Source organism: Asterias amurensis, chromosome 17 (genome assembly GCF_032118995.1).
Source record: "Asterias amurensis chromosome 17, ASM3211899v1".
NCBI classification, from domain to species: Eukaryota; Metazoa; Echinodermata; class Asteroidea; order Forcipulatida; family Asteriidae; genus Asterias; species Asterias amurensis.
In genome coordinates, this window is record NC_092664.1 from 11,493,336 (window position 1) to 11,517,715 (window position 24,380).

Here is a 24,380-nt window from a genome sequence, read left to right on the forward strand (position 1 = left end):
CTTCTGATGCTTGATTTCGAGACCTCAAACTATAAACTTGAGGTCTCAAAATCAAATTCATGGAAAATTACTTCTTTCTCAAAAACTACGCCACTTCAGAGGGAGCCATTTCTCACAATGTTTTATACTATCAACCTTTCCCCATTACGTGTACCGAGTGAGGTTTTATGCTGATAATTATTTTGAGTAATTACCATTACCAAGTGTCCACTGCCTTTAACATGTCGGGGAAAAAGATAATATAGCCTTCATTTTAGTTTATATCCATCCTTCCTCGTGTACTGATGTCTGAATTCCTGTGGTCCAGCATACTTGACCAACCTATCGATTTTCATTATAACATCTCATAACTTGCGCTGCAGTTCAGAAAAATCTGCATTATTCCTTCCTCAAAGCAAACACAGTTGGAGTGACCGTGCCTTGTCTGTTGAGGCCCCCAGGATATGAAACAGTCTTCCCAACAACAGAAAATCACGCGCAGTACAGATTTTTAAGACATCACTGAAATCTCACCTGTTTACAAGAGCTTTAGGGCGCCAGGCCCGATACTTAACAAGGGGCAGCGGAGGCGGTTGCCTCCGTGCCCCTTGGTCATTGCCTTGGTGCCCTTAAAATGCTCCAGTAGAAACTTACAAATTCCTCAAAGGGATCCCTTTACCAAAGAGAAAATGCCTTGAACATACAGGCCTGCGACGCCATGAGCAATGACACTTGTTGGAATATGGCGCCATTTAAATATTCTGATTGATTGACACTGGCTGCCAATTGACAAAAGAACCAAGTTTAAAACACTACTCTACATCTACAAAGCTCTGAATGATCTGTTGCCGGTCTACCTGAAAAACAGCATTGACACCCATATACCATCAAGGGAAGGCCTACGATCAAACCGGGACGTTACACGTCTTACCATCCCAAAGAGTAACAAACGGATAGGCGATGGATCGTTCAGTGTGTTAGGGCCAACTCTCTGGAACCAGTTACCACAGACCATAAGATCCTCACCAACAGCTCTCAAACGCAATCTCAAAATCTAACTATTCTAGTGTGTTATAACTGCTAATGTTGTTTTTGTTTGTGTGTGAAGCGCAATTATCGTTTTTTGAAGTGCGCTATATAAGAGCTGTTATTATTAGTATTATTATTATTGATTGATCCCTGTTTCTTACCTAGCAAGGAGATGATCACTGGGGCTGGTCCCATAGCTGGGATAATCATCGGACAGATTGGGGTCAGAGGCATGCATAGTCTGGGGATAAGAAACATAACGGTCGTCGGGAACACTGAGGGGACTTTCACTGTGGCAAAAATAAAAAAGCACATCCAAGTCAGACATTAATACACTAGAGAGAATAGAGGGTTTGATGGGTAGGGGTATGGGTGAGGAAGGTTTACATGTAGGTTAGGGGTGGATAGTGTGGGTGTTTGATGGGTACAGGTAGAGAGATGTATTGGGAAAGGAGGTGGCAAAGATGGGGTTTAATGGGAAAGGTAAGGAAGTTGAACAAGTGTTTGGAGAAGATGGGCGTTTGATGGGTACAGGTAGGAAGATGTATGGGGTAAGGAGGTGACTAAGATAGGCGTTGATAGGTAGCGGTATGGTAAGGGAGGGGAAGGAGACAAAAGGGTGGAGGAGAAGATGAGTGTTTGATGGGTAGAGGAAGGAAGATGGACAAGGCAAGGAGGAGGTTAAGATAGGTGTGATAGGTAGAGGTATGGGAAGGAGGGTGAAGGAGACAAAGGGGTGGAGAAGATGGATGTTTGATGGATAGAGGTAGGAAGATGGATGCGTCAAGGAGGTAGCGAAAATGGGCGTTAGATGGGTAGAGATAGGAAGATAAACAAGGCGAGAAGGTGGCAAAAATGGGTGTTTGATGGGTAGAGGTAGGAAAATGTTTAAGGCGAGGAGAAGATTGGGTTTGGAGCAAGGGGGTGAACAAGATGGGGTTTTGATGGGAAGATGTTTGGTAAAAAGGTGGCAAGGTATGTAGGTATAGAAGAAAGGAAGGGATTGGTAGGGTATTATGAAAGGTATTGAGGCAATGAAGCTGAACCAGCCAGGACCCAATTGCAATACTGCTTGAGAAATATCTTTGCTAAGCAAAATTTGAGTGGGGCACCAGCCTCAAAAACGCAACCTTAACACAATTTTGGCTGGTAACCTGTTTCTGCTAAGCAATACTTTTTTGTGCTTAGCAAGTTGTTGTGCTTACAGAATTTATGGATTGGGCCCTGATAGGATAATCTTCCGGGTAAGAAGGGGTGTGATCAAGAGGAAAGAAAGGGAAGGTAAAGGGAAGGAAGAAGGAAGAAATCAGATCAAAATAAAGTAACAGACATGCTGATCACCAAATCATTTTCATGCAAAGATTCTATAAAAATAATAATCCTGCCACAATTATATTGAACGAAACATAAATATTGCTGGTGGTATTGGTAAAAAAATAAATAGCAGGTTTCCAGGAATCTCATATGTGCCATTGAATTCAAAATGTGCTTTAATTTTCATTTTCATCTTTCTTTGATGGGTGCTAAAACAAATTATGGTCGTTCTTATAAAAATGAGTCTTTGAAATCAGTGAGGCTGTGCATTAATCCTGCATTGAACATGTTCAAAACTAAACACAATTCTGAATTCAGTGTAAAAAATAAAAAAATAAAAATGAATTAGAAAAATGCCAGTATTGAAAATTTTCAAAACTAAAAACAACTATGAATTCAGTTAAAACATATTGAAATAAATAAAACTCATAAAACCTCCTAAATCATAAAAATGTCAGCTGCTTGATGCTTTTTGAGAACATTATTAACTTCATTCTTTTCATTTTTCAGAGTTTCATAAAAAAAGGACTGATTGTACATGATCATATTGCTTTGAAGAAAAGTAAACGGTTCCAGAATTGTGTAAATACTGAAACAATCAAAACAAAAATTTGAATAATTTTTTTTTTTTTTAAATCAGAAAATGACATCTGTCTGAAACTCTTTTTGAAAACATATTAACTCCATTCCTCTAAATTGTAAAAGTTTCATAAAAAAGGACTGATTTGTACATGATCATGTTGCTTTGGAGAAATGTAAACTGTTCCAGTATTGTGTACAAATACTGAAACAATCACAACAATAATGGAATATATAAATAAAACAATAAACCTTAAAAATGCCAGCTGCCTGATACTCTTTTTGAGAAAAAAAATAGTAATTCCATTCTTCTCATTTTCAGAGTTTCATAAAAAAAAAATTATGGAACAGCATATGCTTTGCAGAACTGTAAACTGTTCTAGTATCCATGGTATTGTGCGGGTGTCAAGAAATGTATCAAATTCTGACGAAAGACAACACTGTTTTCTTTTCTTGTCTTGTTCACATTAGAATTTGTGGTTACAAACACATCTGAATTTTAACCAAAACTTTCTTGAAACTGACAGCAACTCAGGTCACTTAAGCTTCTCATATTTATTTGTATTGACACAAACTTGCTTTAAAAAAACTTCAGAAGTTGATATACTCTGAGCAATCCTTAAATTATGCAAAATGAGTTCAACAAAAAGAAACAAAAAAAACAAAAAAATCATGATGCTAAACAAAACAAAAATTGATACCATATTTGTTTTCAATAAATGGAAATTTGCATCGGGGAAAAAGAAATTTGATTTTGGTTTTACTCCTACGTATACACCAATGTGTGTTAGCACTGTAAGCTCAGTACATACAAGTACCAGAGCTCTGTGAACAGAGTAACAGGCATATTACTCTGGTGGGATTCGAACCCACTACATTTGCAATTCTCGATGGTCTAGTTGGTAAGACACTGCTCTAGAATTGCAAGGGTCATGGGTTTTAATCCCACTCGAGTAATATGCCTGTGATTTTGTTCAAAGAGCTCACATACATGTAAGTACCGAGTACACAGTGCTAACACACATCAGTGTATATGGGTAAAATCAAAGTTAATATATATATATTTTTTTATGTTTGGATTATCTTTAGATGACAACTGTAGTAATACCTCAGAGGACTGTTTGGTATGGGTGGCGAGTTGGAAATGGGTTGGTTGACGCGATGCATGTTGGCGGGTCTAAGGTTCCCCGAGCTCGTCCGCTGTGCCATGGCAAAGCGCCCTCGCGTCTTTGTCGGACTGCAGAAAAGGAAAAAAGGCAACTGAGTTAAGAACAAGTGATGGCGTCAACTCTAGGAGTGCGCCCCTGCTACAAGTCACGGACATAAGTCTTTGCCGAATGATGATGAAGTGAATTAAGGTTTTCTTCTAAAGTGGAAGGCTGATGATGTCTTGTTGGAAAGCGGATATCAACATAGAGGTTAACGACCCACAGCAGGCAAGATACTTCACGGAGGCAACGGAGGCAATTGCATCCATGGCCTTGGTGCCCTTGGAATGCTCCAGTAGAAATAAACTGTCCTCAAAGGGTGCCCTTTACAACGGAGAAAAACAAATCACGAGGCCTCTAGAAACTCAAACTAACAGGGTGATCTATAGCCGTATGTTGTTACTATATTTGGAGGTCAAAGGCTGTGCATGTAGTCACATCCTGATGCTAGATTGAAGGAAGTTTTTACATCAACTGGATTAAGATGTTGACATGTAGGCAGAAAAGTTGTAGTCCTGGCCGATTATCTACCTTCCACCAAGGTAGTAGTTAAAAAAGGACAATTCTTTTCAGAACTACGAAGCTTCTAAATTCTCAGAAAATCTACACGGCGGTAGTGTATATAAAGCAAGACAGGTCTCTAAAGAATGAAATCATCTTTGCAAGTAGAAACACACATGGTGTAATCGCAAATCATATATCTAAGCAAGCTTGACACCACAGTCTGTTAAACTTCATTGAGGAGGAACTTGGTCAATGCAAAATGAAACTCATCGGCAGCCACCATAGCGTCTACCTGTCGACACACAACCAATCGCAGCTGTTCTACATCCTACATAACTCTCGAAAAGGCAATGCTCTTTCTGAAAACCATACATGTTAGCACACAAGGAACAAAGGTTAATTCTGTGAGTAGTTGTAGAACAGCACACAAAAGGAACAAACTCTAAAATAAAATTAGGTTATTATGATTACTAGGTTAGTTTTGATTATGACAAGTATAGTTCACATTGGCAGCGAAGGTGGTGTTGTTATGGACGAGGCTATCCAAATTATACCCAACAGGTGCCAAAATGGGTGGGTACCCAAGTAGTGGTAAAAATGGTGCCCACATGGTACCAAAATACATGTACTGTCAAGATAGTAACCAAATAGTGCTGAAATGGTATCTAAATAGTAACCCAAAAGTACCTAAATGGAACCAAAGACATGTAGTGCCAAGTAGGTAAGTATCATCTTTCCAAGACATGGATTTGTTGACAAGAAACACATCCACACTCAGACTACAAAGGCACTGGACACGTTTGGTAATTTTCAAAGACCAGTATTCTAACTTGGCGTATCCAAACATATGCATAACATAACAAATCTGTAAAAATTTGAGCTCAAATGATCTTCAAGGTGGGGTGCAAGAGAATAATGAAAGAAAAAACACCCTTGTTGCATCATTTTCTGTACTTTCAAATGCTTAACAAAATGGCTTCAGCTGAAGTCTTTTATCAGTTGAGTGAGAAATTTCTCAAAAACTATGTTACGTCAGTGGGAGCTGTTTCTCACAATGTGTTATACTATCAAGAACTCTACATTGCTCGTTACCAAGTAAGTTTTCATGCTAAAACTTATTTTGAGTAAAAACCAAAAGTGTCCGGTGCCTTTAAACTCAAGGATTTCCTGCTTAAGAATGGTTATCACTTAAGCATGTACCAGGTTTACATAAATCGGTATTCAAATCAGGACTCAATCAGGACTTTTAAAAAATGAGATAACAATAATAATAATGACGTCTTCTATAGCGCCGGTATCCACAAAAAAACTGCTCATGGCGCTTGCTCCAATAAAAATAAATCCCCCTTGGTTGTTCTCCAGCAGTGCAAAGAACAAGAACAAATTCCAATAACTAGTGAGTGTTAATGAAATGTCTTTGAAAAAGATGGGTCTTCAGGGTTGATTTGAAAGTGTCTACTGTCTGGATGGCTCTGATGGAATGTGGTAGACCGTTCCACTTCTTCCCTGCAGCTACCTGGACTCCTAGAGGAGAACTCGAACTCAAACACCAGGGACTCGACTAAAGCCAGTGTGCTGCCAAAACTGAGCACACTGAGATTAAAAAGTAACAAGAAACATCTTTATCCTCAAAGATACCCACTTCCCCTGGATGAAGAGAAGCATTTATGGTCAAGCGTTTTGCTCAAGGACACAAGTGTCATGACCGGGATTTGAACCCCCACCCGGTATGAATCAGACAGAAGAACTTCTCGAGTCCAATGTACTAAACAGCTCAGCCACGACACGCCAATAAATATTTGAGTTCTGTGAATTAAAAATGTGGTATCATGCATGACCTTAGAATTTAGTGTTAGAGAACGAAATTATTTATTCTCCTAATGCATGCTTTTAAGACGTGTGTGTTAAACCTGGTTTAAAATAAATAATAAAAACAAATCTAATATTAGGGGGGGGGGGGGAGTAACATGCTACCAATTTCAACCGAGCATGCAATCAATCAAAGCTATTTATCATGAGCTAATTAAGAGTCGGAGAGTACAATCCTCATGCTTCGTGGTAGGCATTACAAGTATCCGTTATTACCAAGGTGAGTAACGCTATCATAACATAAAGGGAAAAAAAAACTGACGGCGTTAAAATAAAATTTGAGATTTGTCATCATGCACTATTCTGGAGGTTGTTATCAATGGGGAGAGTCACCGTCACCATGCTGGGATGGATGAGATTACCTTTCCGGGGTTCGCCCACTACGAAAGTGGGATTCTCCTTCGCTGGCGGTCCGGGGACGTGATTTGATACCATACTTAAGCAAGCTGTAGTAAAAGATCATCCCCGCAATAGGCAGGATTGAAGAGAGATAAAGAAGGTTATAAACAATGAGGAAAATGGGCTGTTAAATATTTATATTGAAATTATGTTTTCCCTGTGATATGAAACACAATACTGATAGCTCGCAACCCTCATTGGAGTGAAGTTCGAGAAGGAAGGTTAAAAGCAGTGGACACTATTTGCAATTAATCAAAATATTAATTAGCATAAAACCTTACTTGGTAACGAGTAATGGGGAGATGTTGATAGTACAATTAATCAAAATATTAATTAGCATAAAACCTTACTTGGTAACGAGTAATGGGGAGATATTGATAGTACAACACATTGTGAGAAACGGCTCCCTCTGAAACGACGTAGTTTTCGGGAAAGAAGTATGAATTTGATTTCAAGACCTCATATTCAGAATTTGAGGTCTCAAAATCAAGCATCTGAAAGCACACAACTTCGTGTGACAAGGGGTTTTTTTCTCCATTATTATCTCGCAACTTTGACGACCAATTGAGCTCAAATGTTCACATCTTTGTCATTTTATGCATATGTCGAGATAAACCAAGTGAGAAGACTGGTCTTTGACAATTACCAATAGTGTCCACTGTCTTTAAAATGATGACGAAAATGAGCTGTAAAAAATTTCAATTGGAATTACATTACCATGTTTAAGAATCACAATACAACTGGCAGATTTGGAGAAAGAAACAAGACAAATGATGATGAAATGCTGCTAAAAATAATTGCAAATGGAGACTTTGGAACACTAGGTGGCAGCAGACTTACCAGGTAAATTTCTCAGCATGTGACTGCCAAGAACATCGAATTTTACCTGGTAAGTCTGCTGCCTCCAAGCGTCCCAAAAGTACCCCATTGGAATAAAGTTTTCATGTGATAGGAATCAAAATAACTCTTCACAACAGATAGATTTTGAGAAAAAAAAAAAAAAACAAGTTTAAAATGAAGATGAAAATGGGCTGTAGATATTGTAATTGGAATTACGTTTTTATGCGACATGCGACACAACTAAGATACCTCACAACCCTCATCAAAGGCAGGAGAAAAAAGAAAGAAGGTTAACATGGAGATGAAAAAAATGCTACATGTATAAATAATTGTAATTGGAATAACGTCTCTATGTGACAGAAATACAGATGTATGTACATCTTTACAACCCTGACCATCATACATGCCATCTCCTTCTCTTCTGTTTGTAATCCCCCAACTTCTCTTTTCCTTTTTTACCTTCGGAATTCTCAATTGACCATTAACCCAATTTCATCAAGGTTTGCTCTTTCTTATCATCAACGTCTTGATGCTTGTATCTTCAGATGATAAAAGTCTTCCTTTCTTGGGTTGCATCTATCGAAGCCGTTGATTCAATGATGTTTAATATTTTTTAATCTATCCAAAAGGGATGGCGCACAGTTTGCCATGTTTGGGCAATGAATGGTGATCGGAAGCACATAATTCGGCGGTGAGCTGAGCAAGGAAATAGGGCCCAGCTTTGGGTAATATAAAGCAGGATATCGTGGCTAAGACATACAAGTAGGGTCAGGATCATGTCTACTGCTCAGGGTGCCCCCCCCCCCCCACAAAAAAAGGTCTTTGGCAGAAAGATGGATGCAACCCAAGAAAGGAAGACTTTTATCATCTGAAGATACTAGCATCAAGATGTTGACGATAAGAAAGAGCAAACCTTGATGAAACTGGGTTAATGGTCAATTGAGAATTCCGCAGGTTAAAAAGAAAAAGAGAAGTTGGAGGATTACGGACAGAAGAGAAGGAGATGGCATGTTTGATGGATGGAGGAGGAGAAATCAGAAGCAATTAGCAAGGTTTAACGGGCAAGGGAGTCCCTGAAGTGGGCTAGAGGTGGACTACTGGATACAGGGAGAGAGAGAAAGAGTTATTACTGACAAAAAAGTCTGAAAGAGACAGGTTCAAATCATGACATTTTAAAGTATCGGTGACTCTCATATCTTAAGAAGTTTCGAGGAACAGTATTGAAACAATCCACTAGGAATGTAGATCAAAGAGCATGATTTCGTTATATCTGACAAAAATAACAGATTTTTTTTTTTTTATCCATGGGCAGTGGGGTTAAAATCCCTGTGGAATTTCCTGTGGGTTATTTTCCTGGAAATTGGTTTTGAAATGTGAAATAGGCTTTACTCTTTAAAAGGGTTACAACCTGTACAGTAAAACCTATCTGTTGTATTACACAGTTTGAAAATAGAATGCCTCCCTTAAAATATTACTTGCTGAGGTGCTGTAGTTTTTGAGAAATGAGTAAACAATGCCACAAAAAGACATTTAACATTCTCAAATAATGTTTGTCTCACTGTGGCTTGTTTTACTAGTTTCTCAAAACTACAGCACCTCTCTCAGTAAGTAATATTTTAAGGGGAAGCCTTTTACTACCATCATCATCTTAAACATGTTAAAACCATATAAGTTTAATGTAAACCTGTGGACATTGTTTTTTGTGTCCTACCGAAAGTACCCAAACCCTTTAACTTAATCACCACTAATTTATGCTGCTGGCTTAAAAGTTAAGTTCCCAAAAGATATTAATTTCATACAATGTCCCAACTCGGTAAGTATCAGACACTCTTTCCAACGTCTCAGGACGGCATTATTTCTTCTCTCTCTCTTGAAATGAGATTTTTCCGAGCAGGGACAAAAGACCTGAAGCGGATTCTGAGGGAAATCGCGGAAGTCACGGCAAAATACAAGTATTATATATTTTATGAAAATAGCAGGTACTTGGCTACTGGACAGGCAGTTGGGAATAAAATGCAAGTTGGGGGAATGGAACAACATTGGTCTGAGGCAAACATGAATTGTTTATGATCAAAGAATCGCAGATGGGTATTTTACAATTAAGTGGCTGAACACAACAATGGATCTTGAACAAAATAAACACCTCTTAGAAAGCAAGATATGATGATTGTATTAAACAAGTAAAAATAAATTATTAAAGGCAGCGGACACTATTGATCAGTACTCAAAATATTTATTAGCATAAAACCAAACTAACGAGTAATGGGGAGCTGTTGATAGTAATGTTAGAAACGGCTCCCTCTGAAGTGACTTACTTTTCGAGAAAGAAGTAATTTTCCACAAAATTTGATTTCCAGACCTCAGATTTAGAACTTGAGGTCTTGAAATCAACTGTCCCAAAGCACACAACTTCGTGTGACAAGGATGTTTTTTCTTCCGTTATCATCTCGCAACTTCGCTGGCCAATTGAGTTCAAATTTTCACAGGTTTAATATTTTATGCATATGTTGAGATACACAAAGTGAGAAGACTCAGGTCTTTGACAACTACCAATAGTGTCCAGTGTTTTTAAGTGTTATTCTATTATTTCCCTTACAACCATTGAAGAAGTTAACGATTTGGATAAGAGATCAGCCATAAAAGATGATTTAAGCTGTATTGTTAGGATTGATTGATTGATTGATTGATTGATTGATTGATTGATTGATTGATTGATTGATTGATTGATTGATTGATTGATTGATTGATTGATTGATTGATTGATTGATTAGTTGATTGGTTGATTGATTGATTGATTGATTAAATGATTAATTGATTGATTGATTGATTGATTGATTGATTGATTGATTGATTGATTGATTAGTTGATTGGTTGATTGATTGATTGATTGATTGATTGATTGATTGATTGATTGATTGATTGATTGATTGATTGATTGATTGATTGATTGATAATTGATTGATTTGAATAATAGAATAGAGGAAACAGCATCCATAAATAACAAGGACTTCAGAAACAAATTCTTCTCTCTTGAATCAGTTACATACACGTATAAAAATAGTACCCCCCAAAATAACACAAACATCTGGAAATTATCTTCGCCCTGAAGGGGTTTGTGTCAAAGCTAACGAAACTTTTTAAATAATTTGATTTCGAATGCATTCGGGGAAAACGAAAGAAAGAAAGACAAATTGAGATGAGCGTGTTTTATTGCTAAGAACAGGGGAATAGTTTTAGGACAATTGCTGAAGGGGGAGAAACATACGAAACTACAAAAAGGGAAATTGTGGCATTTCTAAGCCATCATCCAGCTCTAGGGACAAGAAGGCAATTTCGACAAAATATGGCGATAAAACTAGTTAAAGACATGTTCATGATAGGGTTGGGAGAAACAATTTTTAAAGGGACAAGACAATATGGTAATTACTTAAAATAATCTTTATCATAAAAGCTAAATTGGTAATGAGCAATGCAGAGCTGTTGATTGTATAAAACATTGTGAGCAACGGCTCCCTCTCAAGTAGCGTACACAATGTAGTTTTTGAGAAAAGGGTAATTTCTCACCCAATTAAGAAAATAAAGCAGCTATGAAGCCTTTAATAAGGCAGATGAAAGCACACAAAATCGTGGGACATGGGTGTTTTTTCTTTCATTATTCACTTGCAACTTTTTACAGAGTTGCAATTTTATGCATTTGTTGGGATACACCAAGTGAATAAACTGGTCTTTGATGAAAATAAAGGCACTGGATTCGTTTGGTAATTATTCCCAAACGTGTCCAGTGCCCTTTAAGCAGTACAGTCTGACAGTAGCATGGAATTATTCCCCACTCTCCACAACTCCGATTTGCAGTCAAATTGAGTTTGATCTGAAGGGATTCATTTTGTTTTTTTATCAAAATAGCAGGGAAAGAAGAAAAAGAAAAAAAATGACTGACTTATATTGCATTTATAGGAAAGTTATATACTTTTTACTTGTTATGATTTTCTTTAGTTTGTTTTATTGAACGATTCCAGTGCTTTCTTATTTCTTTTTTGATTATTTCTTACTTGACAATATCTGTTAGTGGCGGTTAACCGCTGTTTGTTATCAATAAATATATATTAATAAAAATAAAAAAATTAAAATATACCTTTGGTTTTGGAACAGTAGGTGTATACCAATAAGCTAACCTATGAAAATTTAATTTCAAAGGATGGTTACGTTTTTGAGATATCATTGGAAATTTGAGGCGAATGTTATGTCCACGTAGCAAGTCCTTAATCAGAATACACAAAGTAAGACAGGTTTAAATTTTCGGGCATAAGAAAACTGATATATTTTTACATACATCTAGCCACATACTTCAAAGTGAAAGTTTTTGAGAGCTATTAATTTTAAAAGCGACGACCAAAGGAATACTTTCCCTCAGCCTCTGCTATCTGTTGTCAACAATACGCTGACTTGCCATTTCTATCCATCATTTCTTCAACTCACTGCACTTTTTTTTCAGTTTCTTGTCTCCTGAAAAATGCTGCATACACAAATTGATTCCTATGTGGGCGGACCTGTTTATTATATCAAGAGTCTCAGAGATGATGAATGTTTGAACCAAATATGTGCTGTACACTGATGAAAGTCTTTCTGTAGGAATTATCCTATGCTAGCATAGAAAGACGGGGGTGGATGATTAGGGGGTTTGAAGGGGATGGGGGGGGGTTATGGTCATCATTTCTTATTCAAAGGAGTAATACAGAATTTGTAAGAGAACAAACATTCTCTAAGATCACAGATTTACTTGATGATGAGAGAAAACATCCATTGAAATATTTCTGTCTAAAATGCTATATTTTATGAGAAATAGATAACGCTAATTTCCTGCTTGGAGCTTATCGCTCGTTGTCATGCAAAATGTGTAATCGGCTTTGCACTATTTTCTCGTGACCCAGATGGCCGATCGATCTCAAACTTCTACGGTAGTGTGGTGGACTACATAAAGTGCTATACACTGCCAGCAACAGTTTTGTGCAGTTATGTTCCTTTAAGCGTGTAAAGACGTGGGTGGATGTTTAGAGGGTATGGGGGGGGGGGGGGGGAGGGAGGATAAGGGTCATCATTTCTCATTGAGCTGGCATTTAAATTTCTTTAGCTACATGTACATGTAGGTAACTCATCACCATGTTCATGTCTTTGCTTGTACATACTTGAATCAGTTTCTGAAAATTCCCTTGTTGTGTGTTCCTGTCAGACAAGTTGACTGTTGCGTTTTTTGATGCTCATTAACACTAATTAGCTGATAACAATTATGCTTATCATGTTGATAATGACAAATTAGTTTGCGGTAACACCATGTGTGTGTCCACTTGACAGGTTTTTTTCTAGCTTGCTACAGTCAAAACGTTGAGACCAATCAAGAACGATCCTATATACTAAAGTACTTTAGTCACAGCAAATTTTTTACCTTCCTACCAGTTAAAAAGCAGTACAGTTCTTTTCAGAAATGAGAAGTCTCCTGAAAATCCAAAAATTATCAATATCGTAGTCAGGGACTGTACCATGGTTAAACAAACTGTATCTACTCATTAAATGGTACGGTAACAAATCATGATTTTTTTAAGATCCCTAATGGAACATGGCCGGATAGTGTAACACTAACACCAGCAGAATAAGCTCGGGGTGTCAGTCTTTGACCTATACAGTCACCATTAACTTCAAAGCCCCATAGAAATTAAACACTTCGACATCCCCAAAGTTCTTAGATCTTAGCTCCAAGTTGGATTTTGGGTTATTTTGTCATTGTAGGGACTGAGTGTGCTAACCCAAACACACAGCATTTGTTTTGGTTAGTGGCTCGATGATGATGATGATACCGTTCAGAGCTTATGTACACCACGTTAGAAAAGTTTGAGAGCAGCCAAAATTAGTTTTACAAGCAATTTAAGGCAATGCGCTGGTGTGAATCTATTAGCATACTACCTCCACATGTTAATGTAAAAAGAAATTTAAAAAGAAGTGTGCCTTGAACACTGCCAAGTATACCTCAGGACTTACAATCGGAGAAAAAAAAAAGGAAAGAGAAAAAAAAAAGGAAAACAAATTCAATCCTTCAAAATAAACCACCAAATCCAATATAACGCATTTGCAGGTGAAACGCTACCATCTCTACTCTCTGTCTATTTTTTGATCTACGTCTCATGGACACCGTTCTATAATCATAATAGCATAATTTCAAGCTTGAGAGCAGAAAATCTCCTCCCTCTTTTTATCTCCACGGGAGCAGCGAGGGTTTTACTTCTGATCTTTTAAAGTCATTTAAGAAGACATCTATTCGCTCCATTTAACTATTAGAGCGTGAAGAAATGCGTGCTAAATGTACCGTAAAAGCTTTGCGCGATCATTTTCAGGGATAGGATTCAAGATCGGTTACCTTAGCAAATATTCCTCACTCTGGTTTTTCTCTCAGTTTTCATGACTGATGCAACAACATGGAGTGACATGTACCAGAAAAAAAGCTGCAGTTTTTAAAGTGAAGCTTAAATTGATGAAATGGTACCCTTTTTGCCGCTCAAATTGTTGAAATTGTACCCACTCCGATGTTCCCATTGTATGAAAGAAGAAGATAAAAATTCACGCTTGAAATTTCGGAGAAACAAAGCGAGGTGATTGCCCCCTTGGCCCTGGTCATTGCTGCAATCTGCCAATTTTCTACCTTCCTCCCAGGTAGTAGTTAAAAAACAGGACAGTTCTTTTCAGAATCAATAAGTCTCCCCGAAAATCTGAACAAATCTACTCCGCGATAGTAGAATATATAGCGAGACAGTTCTTTAAAGAACAAACTCTACCTGGCAAGTAAAATGGTGCTACCGCAAACCAAATATACATATCGATACCATCCCATGCAATGCCTCAAATCATATAGACATAGGTAATGTATTCTGCTAGAGGGTAGCTGACTTAAATCAAAAAGGAGTAACAACTCCTGAAACCATCACCATATTCATGAAAGTGCCTTAATAAAGGCTGTGGGATTACCTTCTGAGTTTTGTTATTTTCATCGTTTTTCCTGCTTTCAATTTAAGATCATCTACAGTGTGTGTGGATAGGTACACACACTCAAATAGGAGAACCACAACAAAATGGGACTTGAATAGGGTTCCTGGTTGGGTATAAAGATAAGCAGTTGGAAAGAGTGTACAAAACCAACGGGAGCTGTTACAAAAAAAAAAAGCTTCAGTAAGTGCTGCACGGGACCAAAGCACCGTGAATTTGCCTCTATACCACGTCCTCGGCTGCAAACTCCTTAAGCACGGACCTCTAGAACAATCGATGTCCTACCACAACCATGTACCATGGTGCTTCCATCCTTAAGAAAACACTAATGTGGACCCCTACCACGTCCACACAGCCAGACTAGCACCCCTTTACATTCCATTGTAGAAGAATAGGATTTTCATCAAATTTAGAGAACAAAGGAATGTCTACATAGTGACCAGCAACAGAGAGGTGCGTGGGCCTTAAGTGATCTACGTATGTTGATTATGTACACAAAAAGAGATCCAAATAATGTAGGAGCTTGAAACACTGTGTGGACTTATACAAGTCCACACAGTGTTCATTCACCAGTGTTGAAGAGAATGTGCACTGAACAATGGAACAATAACACAGGGCTGTGGTGGTTGTTCTTTTCTGCACATTTTGTTTTGTTCCTTTTCCAAATAAATATTAATAAATGATAATAATAATAATAATAAGACTTGTAATGCGCACGTATTACAAATACTACAAGATTTCACAGGCCTGATGTACACATTCTTCATTCGTTGTCGTTGGCCATCAGTTAATGTGGTCATGAATGATGCATTTGTTTTCCCCCTTCAATCTGAGGAATCTGCCAATGGGATTTATTTTTTCCTTTGTGCGGTGAAGTCCAACTGCGGACAAGTAATCAGCAATCTCCACACAAATGTACTTTAGAACCTTTCTTGCAATCAATTATTTGTTCGAGTCCATCAGGAAAGTTATTAAGAGAAAACACACAAACAAGTTCTTAAAACAGAAATAAATCTCAAGACCACTCGTAGTTTTGCCCTGATTTTGTTACCAAAGCTGTTGCCAAAGTTCTCCAATTAGAAAACTAACGATTTCATACAAAACCATAGAAGCATCTCTGTTTAACTTCTATTATAAGGTTTCTTATATTTAGTGAAACCCTGGTCTTTGATTAGTTCTGTAACAAACTTCAAAAGAATGATTTCCAAATTCAAAACAACTATTACCTCAAAACAACTCTCGCGTTTCCCCGAATCTGGCTTGTTTTTCAAAATAGTCTTTGCAGACATAACCAAACACTAATATTTCATATCCGACCTTACCTAATAATGGACCCATCTCTATTCATTAATACTGTCCCATCAGAGCATTCCATACAACAACCAACCCCCACACCCGCAAGAAAAAAAAACCTAATAATCTGAATTTGATTTTCAAATGGCTTCAGAGGAAGCAACGAAACACTGAGATGTCACAAATGACCTATCTCCATCAGGAAATGGATACAAGCGATTGAACGGGACAGAAACAACAACTTGTGTTTCATATTCCACACTTGGAATGGGGCTACAAGAACAAAACTGATTAAATGAGAAAAGAACTTGGGGAGCTGAAGGTAGAAATTGATATTCCTTAACTCAACTTGTCAACTTTGTTTGAGGTTATTCAACGCATAAACGTAAGACTGCTGGACTTGTCCATCAGTCATAAGTTTACAGGCCTGTGACACTAAAATTATTGCCCTGCAGTCCGGTTTGAAATTAAAGCCCTGTATGGGCATGATGGGTGTGATAAATTCATGGGATATCAATATAACCCACAAGGGAAACTGACTGGGTAAATTTTAAATGAGTTTTGGGGTTAAACAAAAAAATGACTAGAGTGGGAACCAATAAACCAAGGACCTGCGGATTAATGTACTGGCGCTCTACCAACTGAGCTATCCAGCTCTTTTTTGGCGGTGTCTCTATTTTGTCAATATCTTTGTTCAGGGGTGCCAGTCAGAAGCCATACAACCGTTAACTGCCGTGTAGCCAGGGATCACACCCAAATTACGATACAACCTGGGAAGTGGCAGCCAGGGGATCACCTTAAGGGGATGCAACTTTTTTGTTTCAGAATATCAACCACACAGGAAACTGACGGGGTAAATTTTTTAAATTCTGTTAGCAGAACTGAGGAGTGACGAGGAGTGCAATTGCACTCTTTAAAAATGATTATGACTAAAGAAATTAAAACAAGGCAAAATAAATGGCATGCAGAAAAGGTTCTCAGAAGGTTTTTCTTTGGGCTACCTTGATCCACCCATCCTGGCTATATGGTTTCCTTCTCCTTCGCTCTGGGTTCGTGGGCGAATGACAGCCGACGAGATGGAAGACGACGGAGGTGGTCCACTACGCATGGCGACATGAATAAAACGGATAACATCGTTAATAACAAGTCCTCATTCATCGGTTGTTCATTGTCATCAGAAATCAATTTCAACAGAAACGATATTGATGTTTAACAAATTGTGACATTTGATATGTACATTTTTTTTAGCCCTACATGTAGGTATTTGTTAACATTTCTAAATTATGATACCTTCTCTGGGAAAAAAGGCTACATGAGGATATGCAGGTTTATAGCACAGTGGTCGCGAACTGTGTAGTATATTTTCATTAGCAGGGAACCCAGTGCAATGTTTTAATTAAGAGGTAGGCAAGGAACGTGAGATTAAAACAAAAAATCAAATAGAACATGTAGAAGAGAGAAAAACAAATGTTAATGCAAAAGAAAATTAAAAATCAGCTTCAAGGTTGCACTGCCAAAAGCATGTTCATGCGTGGTTACAAGTACAGTTAGTAAGATGCAAATGGTAAATCCGTGCAAAAAGTACAAACTCAAATTTTACACCAGGGCCCAATTTCATAGAGCTGCTTTTAAGCACAAAATTTTGCTTAAGCAAAAAAATCCTTGCTTACTAAAATCAGATTACCAGCTAAGACTCCACTCAATTGTTATGCTAAGTACATGTAAACAACAGCTAAATACCAGTCACAAGCAATGTATGTGGCATGAAATTTTTGCCAGTAACATGTGTAAAATAAGCAAGCTATTTTCATGCTTAAAGCCATTGGACCCTTTCGGTTCAGAAAAAAAAAAAAAAAATTCACAGATTTACAAATAACTTACAGGGTTTACAGAAGGCAATGGTGAAAGACTTCTCTTGAAATATTATTCCATGAAATGCTTTACTTTTTGAGAAAACAGCAAAACAATATAAATTCTCGTTAACGAGAATTACAGATTTATTTGAAACACATGTCATGACACGGCGAAACGCGCGGAAACAAGGGTGGGTTTTTCCGTTGTTTTCTCCCGACTCCGATGACCGATTGAGCCTAAATGTTCACAGGTTTGTTATTTGATATAGAAGTTCTAGTACACAAAGTGTGGGCCTTGGACAACACTGTTTACCGAAAGGGTCCAATGGCTTTAAAGCAAATTTTTTGCATAAGCAGCTCTATGAAATTGGCACCAAACCACAGGCCCGAGGCACGCAGTTTTGGTGTCTGGCCTGTTAACTCATGACTGGAGAAGTCCAGAAGTCTTGTTTGTTTTCCCAATTGAATCAAGTTATTTCCATGGCGTGAAATTCCTACTATTGTAGAATGAATCATTTCTTTTCAAATTGAGCTTTCTTGATGTGACTGTAAAGCATCAGAATAAATCATACAGGTAAACATAGGATGTCGTGGCCGAGCAGTTAGGAGCACCGAAATAAATATCTGGTGTTTCTTAAAAAATACACCATGATTGCTTCATCCTTTGGGTGGGACGTAAAGCCGTTTGTCCTGTGTTGCTGTGTAACCCGGGTAAAAGAACCCAATGCTGGGTTAATTATTTATCGTTTATTATTTATTTTATTATTTATCGTTAATTATTTATCGAGTTATTTATAAAAAATAAAAAAAAATAAAAAAATAAATCATCATTTGCAACATAATAGCAGTATTTATTGGAGCTTAAAAGAACACGTTGCCTTTGATCGGTCGAGTTGGTCTTAAAAAAGCGTTTGTAACCGTTTGTTATAAAATGCATATGGTTGGAAAGATGTTGTGAAAGTAGAATACAATGATCCACACAAGTTTGCCTTGAAATTTTGTGGTTTCCCCTTTTACTGTGCGAACTAACACGGTCAGCCATTTATGGGAGTCAAAAATTTGACTCCCATAAATGGCCGACCGTGTTTGTCAACGAGGTAAAAGGAAAACCATGCAATTTCCAGGCATGTTTGTGTTGATCATTGTATTTTACTTTTACAATATCTTTCTACCCATATGCATTTTATAACAAACGGTTACTGACGCTTTTCAAAGATCAACTCGACCGATCCACGGCAACGTGTTCCTTTAACTTATTGATGTATTGTTGCTGATGTTTGCTGTTGAATAAATGGAGTAGCATAACCTCTACATCAAGAGAAAAGAAAAATAAAAAAAGAAAAGTAAAAATAAATAAATAAGTCACCACAATTCAAACAAAGAAAATAAAATCAGTCATCACCACAAAAGAAATAAAGGTCCGCAGCAGCAGAAATTCTCTCAGGGTCAATTATGCTGGCCGACAAAGTGTAAGACGGAAAAAAAAGAAGACTTAACTAGACCAGTAGAGCACCCCGATCTTTTTATAAAATTATAACCCAGGCCATTTCCATTTCAATATTGGAACCCAATTCAATTGCTATTGACCTGTTCATTAAAAATACATATATACACTACATGTATAGCACAATTGAATTGTTATTGAGCGACGTGAGTGAGGAAAAAATCCCCAACAAGAGAGAACAAAGGCAGTGCCTTTAGAATCTAACCGCACCTTTTAATAAATCAATTTGTTTAAAAGCCCTATTCTGGGACACTTTTTCTATTCTTCTGGACACATTACTAAGTCATGTGAGGAAAATAACTAGTTTTAACCTTCTATTTTCAGAGATTTAGGCCTTCTTGTGGGGTAGGCCAAAAAGTGGGGTAGGCCAGATAAGAAAGTGGTTGAAACATTTTTATTTTTAAATTTTTACTTTTCTAATTATTTGATGATTTAAATTCCTCAATAAATTTTTGTTTCTTGTTTTTTTTTAATCATAGTGTCTTTCACATCGGGCAGTTTGAGCCATATTTTAACAAATACACTAATAAAAGAAGCATATTTTAAAGTGAACTATCCCAAAAGATTACAGCCAACTATAAACTGGAAACTGTATTTAAAAGTTTTTAGTCACTAGGTGAAAACAATTCTCAGCACTTTCCCGAGCTCTGTGAACAAAATCACAGGCATATTACTGGGGCAGGATTCAAACCCACGACCTTTGAAATTTTAGAGCAGTGTCTTACCAACTAGACCATCAAGATTGCCCGGTAGCTAGAGTCAGTTCGAATCATATATCCTAGGTTAAAATACATTCCAGATCAAGTAGTTGGTTAAAAAAGTTAGCACGATATGTTTTTCTTCCTTTTTAGGTAACGTCAATGTGGCGCCTCTTGTTGAACACTTGTAGCTGAGCAAACAACCAAAAGGCAATGTTCTGATGAGTGAGTTAAAGTATAGAGGGGATAATTCAATTGCGATGACATTCATCAAATCAAACCATGGAACCTCTAAAGGCCATTTCAGAGACGGGGAAATGTCACATTTTTTGATGGAGTAGTTTTGATATGTATTTGGTTTGCAGTAACACCATGAGCGTGTCTACTTGCCAGGTAGAGTTTGTTCTTTTTTACAGAACTGTCTTGTTATACAATATATACTATTAATAGGCTATCCTTCCACTGTTACCATGCTCCCCTGCCCAAAAGCGCCCCTCCCAACAAGACATTGTCAGTATTGTCTGACATTTTTTAGCATGAAAACATACAAATATTTTTTTTTTTATGCAACCTGACACACAAGGCCTGAAGGCCACTTCAAGGTGTGGGCTACAGTTATTTTTTTACAGAGGCCATTGCCACCTACTCCTAGGGCTGAAACAGGGTTACCCCTTTTACAGTCCATACGGATGTAGGCTTGGGTATCATCAATCCACAGCCTGGCCGGTAGAGCAGAAAGCCCTACCTCCCCAATTTTATGTAGCGAGCATCACGACCGGGATCCGAACCAACACCCTGCTGATCAAACACCAGCGCTTGAATCCAGTGCTCTTAACTGCTCGGCCATGACACTGCCATTAAAAATGGATGCACACACAATGAACATTCACTGCTTGCAGAATAAGGCAAATAACAATTATTTGTTTTGTTGCTGGGTCCAAAGAGATATGGCCGGAATTTTCTGCGCAACTTTTTTGCTTCTCTTTTGCCAACTGATTGTAATTCATCACACAGGCATCTTATTAAACCAAGCAACCTTCTGAGAATACAAGCTACATCTAATGACATCTCCTTATTAGCAAGACCAAACTAAATAGTAAATGTTTAAATGAACTGTTTATCAGAACACAAAAATGCATCCTCCCACTCACAGGCTTCCCCGTATCAATTAACAAATTTTCTTGAGGAGCACCCCGGACTTTTGAAAAACCCAGAACTTTTGAAATTCCAAGTGGAAGCCTTTGATTATTTTCCTTTTTTTGTTTGTCCTCAATCTCCATATAAGATATCTGGAATTGTGTTAGCATGAAAACATTTATTATATGTATTCTCCTGAAGACGAAAGAATATACTGTTCGAAATGTTTATACCACACACCGGCTCTTTTCAGAGCCAACGCTCCCACAAAAGAGATATAATTAAACATGGTTGTACCCGCAAATACTATTTATTTATAAGTTATTCCTTTAAAAGGGAGGCCTTCTTAATGTTCTAAAGCCTGCTTTAAAGGCAGTGGACACCATTGGTAATTACTCAAAATAATTATTAACATCAAACCTTTCTTGATTACGAGTAATGGGGAGAGGTTGATGGTATAAAACATTGTGAGAAACAGCTCCCTCAGAAGTGCCGCAGTTTTCGAGAAAGAAGTAATTTTCCTCGAATTTGATTTCGAGACCTCATATTTAGAATTTTAGGTCTTAAAATCAACCGTCTAAACGCACACAACTTCATGTGACAAGGGTGTTTTCTTCTTTCATTATTATCTCGCAACTTTGATGACCGGTTGAGCTCAAATTTTCACAGGTTTGTTGTTTTATGCGTATGTTTAGATACACCAACTGTGAAGACTAGTCTTTGACAATCACTAATAGTGTCTAGTGTCTTTAAAACATTAAGAATGTGAATGCACAGTGCTATTGTCGAGTAAGGCATATATAACAACAATTTAAAAAAATTGTGCAGGGGTCCAAAAGAGATGGCAGAGATATGCATGGCTCTTCTTTTTTTTTCTTTTTTGTTGCAGACCAAGCAACCTTCTACAAATACAAGATAATGACATCGTCTCATTAGCAAAGACAATTAATTATTTTTGTTTTTTAAATGAGCTGTTTAGACTCATCAGAACACATTGTGTTCTATAACATCCACACAGCATGGTCTGGACTATATGTCAGCATACTTTCAAGTAACTCAATTATCGATAATCATCTTAAAGGGGCCAACTCCTCTGAGCTCCCTCCTGGTCGATGACAATTTCTATATCAAGGTAGAAACGTGATGACTGGAGGTCGAATACCTAGTTATTTTCCAGATCAGTTGGTAAATATATAACAAATGTGAAAGCTTTCCTTGAAGCCCCCAACAAATAATTAAAAACAAAGTACGGTTTTAGTGGTTATTAAAGACACTGGACACTATTATTAGTTACTATAAAAAAAGTGTCAGCATAAAAACTTACTTGGTAACGAGCAGTGGAGAGCTGCTTATAGCATAAAACATTGTGAGAAATGGCTTCCTCTGAAGTAACATAGTTTTTTGAGAAAGAAGTAATTTCTCAGTAAAACATTTGAATTGGTTTTGAGACCTCACGCGTGAGGTCTTGAAATCAGGCATCTGACAGCACACTTCTTTTGACAAGGGTGTTTTTTTATCCATTTTTATCTCGCAACTTCAACGTCCAATTGAGTTCAAATTTTCACAGGTTTGTTATTTTATGCATAACATGTATGTTGAGATACACCAAGGTCTTTGACAATTACAAAAGGTGTCGAGGTCTTTAAAAAAAAAAGTGACGACAACATTAAGGTATTGAGGGAACTTTATATCAAAGAAAAAAGAAAAAAAGATTCAGGAAATTTGATTTCTCGTTTCCATGGAAAGGTTATGCAGGCTTGGTTTTTCACAGTGGCAAAAACAGGTGATTGCCTCCCTGCCCTCTGGTCATTGCCTTAGTACTCTTGAAATGCTCAGACTGTAGACATTTATAACATCCTCACAGGGTGCCCTTTAATACCAAGGAGAAATGGCCTTGATGCCCTTTCCCTTTAAAAAAAGACGAAGAATACAGGCCTTGTTATGAAACTGTACAATAACCTCTGCTGAGTTTTAATCCACACATGGATGAAAACAGGCGTCTGGAATGAAGACGTATAATCGTCATCATCATTAGTGGCTCTCCTGTGACCTTAAAGGAACACGTTGCCTTGGTCGGACGTGTCGGTCTATAAAAAAGCGTTTGAAACCACTTGTTATAAAATGCTTATGGTTAGAAACATGTTTTAAAAGTAGAATATAATGATCCACACAAGTATCACTCAAAATTGCTCGGTTTTCCTTTTACGTCAGAAACTAACACGGTCGGCCATTTATGGGAGTCAAAAATTTGGCTCCCGTAAAATGCCGACCGTGTTAGTCGATGAGGTAAAAATAAAACCACGCAATTTCAAGGCATATTTGTGTAGATCATTGTATTCTACTTTTACAACATCTTTCTACCCATATGCATTTTATAACAAACGGTTACGGAACGCTTTTCAAAGACCAACTCGACCGATCCAAGGCAACGTGTTCCTTTAAATGGTTTGGGTTGAGTGTTTAGTTTTGATGTAAATCTGTGATCTTAGCCAAGTTACATTCTCACCAAATCTGTAGTGCACGTTGCTATGTAAGAGGTACATTCAAGCAGGAATGTGGCCGTCACAAACGATTTATGTGAACAGGTAAACAGTACATGTGTTACAAAAAAAAAAAATCACTGGGCCATTTCATACCTTAAATCATCTCAGCGCCCTGGGGGGTATACAGCCTGTGCCGCCAAATAAGTGGCGTACTAAAGTAAGCTAACCACAAGAACCATCTCTGCCCTCACAGGTACCCATTTACCCCTGGGTGGAGAGAAGCAATTCTAGTAAAAAGCGTCTTGCTCGGGGACAGTGTCACGACTGGGATGATACCCACATTTTTTTTTTTTTTTTTTCATTTTTTTTTTTTATGCAAGTGGCCAGACACACCGTAAGGCCTGAGGGCCGCTTCAAGGTGTGGGCTGCAATTATTTTTTTTCAGAGGCCGTTGCCACCTACTCCTACGGCTGAAACTGGGTTACCCCTTTTACAGTCCATACGGCTGAACAGAAACACCAGAGCTCGAGTTCAACGCTCTTATCCGCTCTGCCACGTCACCCCATGAACTTAAGTTGGTATCGTGTTATAGCAATCAGAATTGTCTTGGTTTTATGGTAATCTGGGCAGATTCTTGAGGATGGACCTGCATGTAGGTGTGG

The 24,380-nt window shown here is 37.7% G+C and overlaps 1 protein-coding gene across 4 annotated transcripts in view; it reads right to left on the reverse strand.

The window, feature by feature from the left end:
- LOC139949601 (insulin receptor substrate 2-B-like) overlaps window positions 1–24,380 on the reverse strand; it is a 119,495-nt gene that overhangs the window by 30,290 nt on the left and 64,825 nt on the right. For 2 of the 4 annotated variants that reach the window (XM_071948023.1, XM_071948026.1), the window contains exons 7-10: window positions 17,045–17,143; window positions 6,845–6,928; window positions 4,010–4,138; window positions 1,170–1,298 (exon numbers count right to left, since the gene is read on the reverse strand). In XM_071948023.1, the coding sequence (XP_071804124.1) occupies window positions 1,170–1,298; window positions 4,010–4,138; window positions 6,845–6,928; window positions 17,045–17,143 (441 nt within the window). The remainder of the gene's footprint in view (window positions 1–1,169; window positions 1,299–4,009; window positions 4,139–6,844; window positions 6,929–17,044; window positions 17,144–24,380) is intronic. The other 2 variants (XM_071948024.1, XM_071948025.1) reach the window with 2 other exon arrangements.